General features: G+C 38.6%; 1 protein-coding gene and 1 long non-coding RNA gene across 3 annotated transcripts in view; one reads left to right on the top strand and one right to left on the bottom strand.

Moving 5' to 3' along the window:
- The window catches only part of LOC118767635, a 134,680-nt gene extending 128,921 nt beyond the window's left edge, over nucleotides 1–5,759 (bottom strand). The window contains exon 1 of the long non-coding RNA XR_005003552.1: nucleotides 5,668–5,759. This is a non-coding gene — a long non-coding RNA (uncharacterized LOC118767635). The remainder of the gene's footprint in view (nucleotides 1–5,667) is intronic.
- Nucleotides 1–8,054, top strand: part of LOC118767629 — a 142,754-nt gene extending 134,700 nt beyond the window's left edge. The window contains exons 1-2 of one of the 2 annotated variants that reach the window (XM_036512510.1): nucleotides 2,037–2,194; nucleotides 5,691–8,054. In XM_036512510.1, coding sequence (XP_036368403.1) covers nucleotides 2,162–2,194; nucleotides 5,691–6,860 — 1,203 coding nt within the window. In that variant the 5' untranslated portion in view covers nucleotides 2,037–2,161 and the 3' untranslated portion in view covers nucleotides 6,861–8,054. Of the gene's footprint in view, nucleotides 1–2,036; nucleotides 2,195–5,690 lie in introns of those variants that run through there. The other variant, XM_036512509.1, reaches the window with a different exon arrangement.
- Nucleotides 8,055–11,044: the final 2,990 nt, after the last annotated feature.

The following is an 11,044-nucleotide window of genomic DNA, read 5'->3' as shown; positions in this document are numbered from 1 at the left end:
TCCACTAGGAGAATGTCTACACCCCCTACACCATCCATGTTACCTAGCCAGAAGACTTTATATCTAGGTGCCTTGCCTGTGAGGACCCTAACTGAAGCACCTCTCGATCTTGTATGCAGCATACATCAACCTGTCTTCTTTCAAGCTTCTCTACAATCTCACTAGACCTACCTTTCAGTGGACCAACATTGACAATGCCAAATCTGAAAACTAGGAAGGTAATGTGGGGTGAGGTTTGGGGAGGAGGGATGTAATTCAGTGCCTGAAAAGAAGAGGGTTGTTGTGGTGATCGCCTTTTAGGCATTTTTCATCTGATCTCTTCCGACCTGACAAGATAGATAGATAGATAGATGGATACACACACACACATACACACACACACACACACACACATATATATATATATATATATATATACACATATATATATATACACATGTATATATATACATGCACACACACACACACACACATATATATATATATATATATATATGAATAAATAAATAAATGGACTTGAACGAAGATGTTAATAAAATTCCTTTACATTCGACATATGTTTCGAAGACAACATGGTTTTATTCCAAAGGAATAAACGGTAAAAGATGCACCGTAACACTCTCAAGAATTTCAGACACCACTTTTCTGATTTCTCTATTGATGTTCTTCTTCAGTTGCACCAGGGTCTCCTGTTTGTTGACATAAAACCTCTCTTTCAGGTATCTATGGTTGAGACCTTTTGCGCCTGACTATTCAAAGTAGACCTCACATATGGTTCCAGCAAGATGCGGCAACTGCTCATGCCACAAGAGAAACAATGCTGTTGCTATGGCAGTGATTGGAGAGAGAATAATTTTACACAACATCAATAACAATTGGCATTCACATGCTCCAGAATTGACTAGCCTGGATTTTTTCTTGTGGGGATATCTGAAAGAGAGGGTTTATGTCAACAAACCAGAGACTCTGGTGCAACTGAAGGAGAACATCAATAGAGAAATCAGAGAAGTGGGGTCTGAAACTCTTGAAGGTGTTATGGTGCAAGTTTTGGAAAGAGCATGGGCGGACAAAGCTGAAAATAGCTGCCATGAAAGCTATTTTCCCTGTTAACCTTCCTCTGATATTGCTGCACCTCTTATGCGTCCAAAGCTTATACTTGGTATATCTTACAGAGTTTCTGTCTATGCTTTATCTAAAAACCGAGTTGGGCCTTCTACCTGAAGGGATTTGTAATTTATCTGCCTTCCTACATAGTAAAACTTTGGTTTTTGCTAGGTTAACTCTAAAGCCCTTCAGTTCTAAACTTTACTTCCACACCTGAAACTTCTCTAGTTCTGGTAGTGATTCAACTATAAGAACAAAGTAATCAACATAGAGGAGCTCCCAGAGGTAGGCTGTCTTGAATTCCTCTGTTATTGTCTGGAGGACTATGATGAACAAGAGAGATTTGAGGACTGATCCTTGGTGAACACCTACATGTACCCTGAATTCTTCACAGTACTCATTGCCAACCCTCACCTTATTGACAGTATCCCTGTACATGGATCATACAGCTCTCACCAAACACTCGTCTATTCCTAGTTTACACATTGACCACCAGATAAGGGATCGGGGGATCCTGTCAAAAGTCTTCCCCAAGGCAACAAAAGCCAAGTACAGAGGTTTATCTTTGGCTATGTATTTCTCCTGCAGTTGCTTTACCAGGAATATAGCATCGTTGGTGCTTCTCCCTGGCACAAAACCAAACTGCATCTCATCTAGAATAACTCTCTCCCTGATAAGTTGGGCTTTGACCCTCTCTGTGACTTTCATCACCTGATCCAACAATTTGATACTTCCATATTTTTTCTATTTAAGGTGTCGCCTGTACTTTTGTAGCAGTTGACTATGATGACATTACACCAGTCACTGGGTGTGACACCTCCATGTACCGCCTTTTCTATTATACAGTGGCAACACACAAACACACAAAAAGCCCATACATACTAAAGCAAAAGAAAGCAAACAGTTAAAAGCAAATCCGCCCAAGTGTTTCAGATTAAAAGTTACCAGTCAACTATACATTTAAGATAACAAAAGAAGCTGTCTGTTAACCCATTTCACTGTAGTTTGGAAGGAAAGAGACGCAATACAGCGAGTTATTAAGTAAGAAACTTTCATAATGAAGAATTGCCAAGGAAATAGTTTTTACTCAGTAAGTAAATATATTGTTGATTTTTCCACATGCAAGACACACACACACATTCTTTTATTTGTTTCAGTCATTTGACTGCGGCCATGCTGGAGCACTGCCTTTAGTCAAACAAATCGACCCCAGGATATATTTTTTTAAAACTTAGTACTTATTTATCAGTTTCTGTTTGCTGAACTGCTACGTTATGGGGATGTAAACAAACCGACATCAGTTGTCAAGCAATGGTGGGGGGACAAACACACACAAACATATATATACATTATATATTATATATAAAACTGAGAATGTGTGTGTGTCTGTCTGTCTGTCTATGTGTTTCCCTAAAACTTGAGAACTACAAAACCAATTTCATTCAAATTTTACACATGCCTTACTTAAGGTCCGGGGAATGTCATCGCCAAAAGATATTTTAACTTTTTCTCTAGGGTCACCCCACAACAATATCATATCTTCTCCACTATTTCGGTATTACGTGTTAAAAGTGAAACAAAAACATCTCTCTATTGTAATGCAGACATTCACTTTAATACTGAAACTATTCAAGTGAAAGTATTATATAACAGGGATGAACCATTAATAGTGGACATCCATTTTGCTAGAAGAAGATCCGCTATGGTCTTATATGCTACACCAATGGTTTTCAATTCATATTAATCAAATTAATATTCAATTTTTCACCCTCATTATGTGTGTGTGTGTATTAGCAATTCGTATAAAATTGCATCAATGACTTGAACTTGAATAAGTGGTTTCACATAAATGGGGATAAATTAAAAAGGTTTTTTGTTATTATTATTATTGTTTGACTATTGTAATCACGTTCGTTGGTTCCTCGTCAGGGAAACGTTGTTATGTTGCATTTGTTAAATAATTGTAAACCGTAACCCTCCCCCTTTCGGAGAAGGGGCTTTGGTTATTGTTTAAAAATTGAATTGTGTCCCTGTTTGGGGAAATTGACAATATTTTCACCGTCTTTACGGAAGCATTTTTGTTAAAATGCCTTCAATAGAAGAAAGTCCAAAAATGAATTTCGCTGCAGCTGTACACTTCTATACAAGAGGGAGGACAAGATCCACTTGATCGAAGTTGCAAGAGGCGGGCCTACAATTCCAGTCTGTTATATATTTTGAGTATTGTTATCACTAGCGATATCAAGATATAACTTTGTATTTTGTATTTTATGTGTAGATGTATATATATAGATGTACATGTAATATGTACAGGCATTTGGGGTCGTTGGCACTATGCAGTGATGCCCAGTTCTAGTATTTGTGTAACTCTTGATGCCAAAGTTTGGGACAAGTCCTTCCAGGATCTTCCAGATATATATATACATGCATAATGACTTGCTGCCTGACACCCAGCATGGTTTCTGACCAGGAAGAAGCTGTCTGACTCAGTTTTTACAACACTATGACTGGGTGCTGAAACGACTGCTCAACCACTCAAATGTGGAAGTGATATATCTCGACGTTGCAAAGGCCTTTGATGAAGTCGATCATGGACCTGGAGGGATTGCAATCCCTGAGGCACAGTCAGTGCAAGACCCGGACATTTACATGAGTAATGATGCATCCTTTCATGTGCATGTTGCTAAATTGGCAATGAAATGTAGGCGGCTGACCGGATGGATTCTTAAAACTTTTAGAACAAGAGATTAGGAAACCATGATGGTCCTCTGGAGGACACTTGTCCTAAGCCACTTTGACTATTGCTCGCAGGTATGGTCACCAGCCATGGTCAAATTAATCTCAGAACTTGAGGCAATCCAATGAAGCTACACGAAGAAGATCGACTCTATGCAGCATATAAGCTATTGGGAAGGACTCAATAGATTAAGACTCTATTCCTTAGAGCATAGGTGAGAAAGATATGCCATAAATATATCTGGAAGATCCTGGAAGGACTTGTCCCAAACTTTGGCATCAAGAGTTACACAAATACTAGAACTGGGCATCACTGCATAGTGCCAACGACCCCAAATTTGCCACCAAGATGTAGGACAAGATACTGCAATAGCCTGGGCTTCAGAGGTCGTTGCCAGTACCGCCTGACTGGCCACTGTGCCGGTGGCATGTAAAAAGCACCCACTACACTCTCGGAGCGGTTGGCAATAGGAAGGGCATCCAGCTGTAGAAACTCTGCCAGATCAAGATGGGAGCCTGGAGCAGCCATCTGGTTCGCCAGCCCTCAATCAAAATCGTCCAACCCATGCTAGCATGGAAAGCAGACGTTAAACGATGATGATGATACGAACACTCAGTCACAAATACTATGCGCATGCATTCAGACACTACACCTTGCTAGCACTCACACACACACTCTCTTTGTACACATTGTAAATAAAGTCTTTTTCTCTCTCAAACAGTAGAACGGTTGTCGTCCTTCATTTATTCCTTTGGGTCTGTATTTGGCTTTCATATTTTGTTAGGGGCGACCGTGCTGCATTTTAAAGGAGACATTTGTCACCAGCTCCATACGTATGGTCGTATTCCCTACAGCATATATGTATTTTCACAAATGTCAAAATGTTTGACTAGGGTCTTGTTGATTATCTATCACTAAGGTGAAAACAAATTATGGTTAACAATGTAGGGAATTATCCAACTGCAATTGATCTAGGTAGTAGAATGTCTGGATATGGTCTAATACATTGTCTATTACTAAGGTAAGACCAAATTATGGTTAACCAAAGTAGGGAATTAGCTAGCATACAAGAATGATTTGAATTAAAATGCTGGCATTAATGGGTCGTAAGTATTCTTTGTCTGACGGTAGTCTAATTTTAACAATCATTTTTCCATGTTTGCATGGGGTGAGCAAATTTACCATGGCAGATTTTCTACGACTGGGTGCCCATCCTGTCACCAACCCTTATCTGTTTCAGTTTAGTATTTCTCCATATTCAGACATATTGGCTTTAAATTATGGTAATGGGCAGGCCTTTCTGAGGGGAGGGGGAACTTGGATGCATCAACCTCAGTACATGACTGGTACTTATTTTATTGACTCGGAAAGGATGAAGGTTAAAGTGAACGTCGGCAGAATTTGAGCTCAGAGTGTAAAGACGGACAAAATACCGCTAAGCATTTTGTCTGGCATGCTAACAGTTCTGCCAGCTCAGCATCTTCCCATGGTCAGACAGATTTTCACACAACACTGGAAACGAAGAAGGATATTCATTTACAATAATCATACACTGTCAAGATAAGGAGACATAAACATGCACACACCCACACTCATGCATAGTATTAATAGAATAGAAGACAAGTAAGCTGTAGTTGAAGAGCCTTGCCCTAGGTGCCATGCAGTGGGACTGAACCTGAAACTTTGTGGTTGAGAGGCAAACTCCTTAGCCATACAGCCATGCCTGTACCTATAAGCTAGTAAAAACTGAAAAACTAAAAATTGCAGTAGAAGACTTTTTTTCTATTTGTTTCTGGTATTTTATTACAAAGTTGTCATATTTTCACTTATTTCTTTTTATCATTTCTAGATTCGAGTTCTTGGATTCATTGCTGTGGTCAGCAGCTTCTTTCTACTGTTTGCCTGGAAGCAATATTCTGTGAATAAAGAATATACAGGGACAACATTAAACAAACACAACCAAAAGTTTATAAATAATTCTAAGGAATTTCCAAATAATCAAGTGCATCATATAAATAAGAAAACTGTAAGCAAAAAGAAACAGGAATTGGTTCAGTTAAACAACAAAACTAAATATATTATTTTTTACTGTGTTGATCATAGAGGTTGTGGAGGTTGGGGAGATAGACAGCATGGAATAATTTCTATATATTTAATGGCACAGGCCATGGGTCGTCGTTTTGGCATCATTATTTCAAGACTTTGTAATTTTACTAATTATCTTCAACCAAACAAAATTAACTGGACAATTGACCCAAAAGAGTTGCATGGCCTAAGAAGTCGTCGCCTTCATTTGGTTGACAACAATACGTACATTTCCTCTTTACAATCAGCAGACTTAGAAATGCTTTACCCTGAAGATGTCCTCTATCTGACAACAAATCGAATCTATTTTCATGCCTTGAAACGGAATCCTCGCTACAAAGAACAACTGCATTGGGCATCAAAAATGTCATATGGAAATTTATTTGCTAAAATGATGAATTTATTGTTTCGCTTCAGCGATCATTTACAGGAAAAATTTGACAAATTCTTTGAAGTCAATATCCCCAGGCCAGATATACATCTGGTGTGTGCTCAGATTCGAATGGGACAGAACCCTAGTGTTCCAGGAGATCCCCCAAGGAATTCAATGTCAAGTATTCAGATTATCTGGAACTTGTTAAATAAGTACAACACAAGCAAGTACAAAATATTTGTGACAACAGACTCAGAAGAGGTACAGGCGATAGCTTTTAAAAAATTTTCTCCTCAAATTGTGTACACATCAGGGGGAATAATGCATATGGATCGGCCACGTAAGGAGATGAAAAACAAGTGTGATGGTGTAAGGAAGGCGTTTTTGGACCAATATATTCTGAGTGAATGTGATACGTTGATAATAAGCCGAAGTGGTTTTGGTGAAAATGCTATGATGATGAGCCAAAAAGACAACAAAGTGTTTTATTTTAGATATACAAAAATAAAACAAATCAACAAAGAAAAATTTTCTGCCATCTGGCAAAAAAAATGGTTGTGAAATAAGATTTTTTTGGCACACAGAATCTGAAAGTGACATCCATGTATCATCATCATGTCAAGATCTTAAGATACTGGATGCATAGAATTTCATTGGTCTTTCAATAAAACAGCTTATGAGGAATAAGGTATAACATACAAACATACATAGCAATGGATTTTCCTTCAAAACCAGAATGTTTTCTTGAAATTCTACTGAAGAACTATTAAAAATCTTCAAATTTCTATAGGCAACTTATATCATTGTTTTATGCCTAATTTCCCATGAATATCTGTTTGGATACTTTTCCTGAATGATGAACCTCAGGAAGATGACGAACCAAGTTCTAGTATGGGTCCACCATCGTATACAAGACTCATTTGCCTTGATACCTTTATTCCATTGATTTTATGTCCTGATGGAAATGTTCTCCATGCTAGTCACTTGTGTCACCAGAATCTTTAGGGAATTCATCATGGTGGCTGTGGGCATTGTGCAGCTTTATGCTTATATTTGCTGTCAAGTTTTGAAAGTTCTCCAGCCATGTTGTCAACTATTTCAGCATAACTGGTTGCTTTCTTCTTTCCCAGAAAGTTATTTACAACTATTACAAATAAGTTTCATGTTTCATGTTCTCATCTTTCATAGATTTTCTGATTTGAGGCTCGTCAAATACTCCAGCATTTATCTTTTTGCTGCTCAGACTGGGAAACATGCTGCAAATATGGTGAAAAAATGGTTTGTCTTTATCCAGAACTTCAACAATCTGCTTCATAATACCAAGTTTGATATGGACTGGAGGAAGATATTTATTTTTTAAATAAATGCCTTGAATTAACGGTTTGTAGTGGATCTGTCTTGCAAGAAAGTTTGCAGAGTAACCTCCCCTCTCTAAGTTTCTCCAAGCATTTGTGTCAGGAGACACGATTCTTAATTATTCAAGAAGCTTAGCATTTCTCTTGGAAGTTTCTAGAATGTTTAGCGTTCCATTAATAAAAACAGCTTGCTAACCCTGCTCTTTGCTTCTTAGTTGATTAGACTTAGAGCCATTCACGTCATTCCTATGCCCGTCTATTTCTCTACGCCACATGACCGAAAGCCACCACTTAGCTGTTATTTCTGTATTTTCTATCTCTGAATTTTCTTGCATAGATTACTTCATTCAACTAGATTCTACAATTTTGGTTATGTAATAAAAATATTTTTATGCAGTAATTTTATAGAACTTGAATTTATATTTTATTTCTATTTCTAATAATGTACACGCAACCACGTCACCACCTGGTACTGTCTATATATAACCACTACCGTCTCTTCAGCCACATTAAAAGACCCTGGAACTAACGTTTGCTCTGGTCATTGTTTGATTATCCAATGTTTTTCCTTGGCTCTAAATTTCTGACACAATTTCCACAGACGATGCATTTTTCTGAAAATTGAGGAAAATTGCAAAATTTGTGGCGTTTTGGTATCTTGAAATCTAGGCATGATAATTCAACATTTCAAAAGCCTTCAAACCAAGTAAAAATCTCCTGACAATAAAATACCTGCTGGGTTGTGTAATTAAAATTCTTAAATGATTTCAAATGTTTGTCTTGCTCACCTTCATCACAAGGTATTGATTGCCCCAGGGATTCAGTGGAAAATAACTGCTCAAGGTACCATTCACTGGGATTGAACCCAAATCCATATGACTGATTTTCGACCATAACTTTTACCAATTTCCACGTCGGTGAAATCCGTAAGTTTGCTAACATGAGATAAGTCTCCCGTCTAGCAATGGCGCAAAAGAAAACGTTGGGTAAATTTTTAGATTAACACTTGCATGATTTTCACTAAGAAAAAGAAAAACTTGGATTTTTTTGAGTGGAATCATGTTCCCTCACCCAATATGCGGCAAATCTCGTATTTTGGTTCGGAAAAAAGGGGGGCAGGGCAAGGGAGGGGAACCCCCTTCCCCATTCCCGGAATCATTTGGAATATTTGTTTTTTTCGTTGAATGAATACCTTTGACCTCCTAATATGTTACAAAACCCTTTTTGGTATCTGAATAATGGGGTGGGGTGAGGTGGAAGCCTCGGAAATTTTACCCACTCCCAACGTTTTAGGGAAACAAATTTCCAGATTGTGAATTACATGGTTCATTATTAAATATTACCGTCTCGTTCCATCATTCTTTTTGTTCTTTATGTAGTTCAGGCTTCTGGCATGCAAAGAGAAAAGACCTCAAGTACAACTGCTACTCTTTTTGTTATCTGCTTTCAATAGCAGAGTCAGGGGAAGTAACTTGTCTGCACAATTTCTAACGAAGTGTCTGTAAAAATTGACAATGCCCCAAAATTTACGAAGTTGGAGTAGTGAAGTGTCGGGGGTGCGATTCTTTGAATGGCATCGACTTTGGAAGAGAGAGGTTTGATGCCACTCGAGTCAATATGATGTCCCAGAAATTCAAGAGAAGATTTCCCGAAAATACACTTGACAGGATTAATACGCACACCATAGGCGCGAAGAGGCTGAAAAAGCTGAGACAAGTAGCGGAGATGATTGTCACGTGTGTCGCTTGCAATGAGTATGTCACCAACATAAGCGAACACAAAATCAAATCCGCAGACGACTTCCTCAATGAAACGCTGGAACGTACTGGTAGTGTTCCGCAAACCAAAACTCACACTCTCTCTTTTACTCTTTTACTTGTTTCAGTCATTTGACTGCAGCCATGCTGGAGCACCGCCTTTAGTCGAGCAAATCGACCCCGGGACTTATTCTTTGTAAGCCCAGTACTTATTCTATCGGTTCTCTTTTGCCGAACAGCTAAGTTACGGGGACGTAAACACACCAGCATCGGTTGTCAAGCAATGCTAGGGAGACAAACACAGACACACAAACATACATATATATATATACATATATATACATATATACATATATACATATATATACATATATATATATATACATATATACATATATACATATATATACATATATACGAAAGGCTTCTTTCAGTTTCCGTCTACACAAGGTATTGGTCGGCCCGGGGCTATAGCAGAAGACACTTTCCCAAGATGCCACGCAGTGGGACTGAACCCAGAACCATGCGGTTGGTAAGCAAGCTACTTACCACACAGCCACTCATATATAGAAACTGAAAACAACCAAAAGGAGTGTAAGTCAGTTTTTGGAATATCGGCTGGGTTGACCTGTATCTGATGACAGGTGCGCGAATGAGGTCAACTTTAGAAAAGATGGTACAACCATGAAGATTTGCTGAAAAATCCTGAAGGTCTTTTTATAGGATATCGGTAAGGTACCATAACTGCATTAAAACGCCTATAATCCCCCACCGAGCGAAAATCAGAACCCCTTTATGCGCCAAATGAAGGGGAGATGCCCAAGGGCTGATGGAGGGGCGTATCAGGCCAAGCAGGAGCATGTGCTCACACTCGGCCCTAGCCGTTTTTAGTCGGTCATGTGCAAGCCGTGGCGGGCGCGAAGAAACAGGTGGCCCAAGGGTGGTAATAGAATGGAGGGTCAAGTGCACGAGCTTTTTCGAATGAAAAGTATGATCTACTAGCTCTGGGAATGAAGCCAAAAGAGAATGAAAAGCATCTCCAGCGGTGACAAGAAAAAATGCCAGGCTAAGAACTGCATCGGTAGAACCTGCGCGACAGGGGTACATCATGAGGTACAAAATATGTCTCTAACTGTGCAAACCAAAGTGAGACGTCACCAGTATTCGAAGGGAGATTAGGTTGACTCATTTTTTGTTTTTTCTTCTGTCAGAGAAGAAAAGAAATGGACCATAAAAAATAACCGACAAAAAGTGTTGTTGCAAATTATAGCGTGTGTGCGAGGAAAGTAATTTTCTGAGCAAAATTTATAAAATTGAGTACTGAATGCTTAGACAAGAAAAAAATTTCGTCGCTAAACGTGCTTTTTTTTAAATCTTATTTTCTTTCAACAAAAAAAAAAAAAATGCGGAAAGAAAAACACTGTAATGGTGTGTGTGATTGTACCAATAAATATTTTTTTTCCGTTTGTCAGTTAAGTCCTGTTTCCACGTGGGGCAATTCAAATATGGCGGCAGGAACGATGACTGGAAGGTGATGGTCGTCTTGTTAGGAGTTGATTCGGCTGAGGCATTTTATAATGATTCGGTTCAGGCATTTTATAATGCGATGACAGTTTGTGGCTGTCGAAAAACC

Source organism: Octopus sinensis, linkage group LG23, assembly GCF_006345805.1.
Source record: "Octopus sinensis linkage group LG23, ASM634580v1, whole genome shotgun sequence".
Taxonomy (NCBI): domain Eukaryota; kingdom Metazoa; phylum Mollusca; class Cephalopoda; order Octopoda; family Octopodidae; genus Octopus; species Octopus sinensis.
Note: the sequence above shows the minus strand (reverse complement) of the source record. Positions and strands in the feature narration are given on the sequence as shown.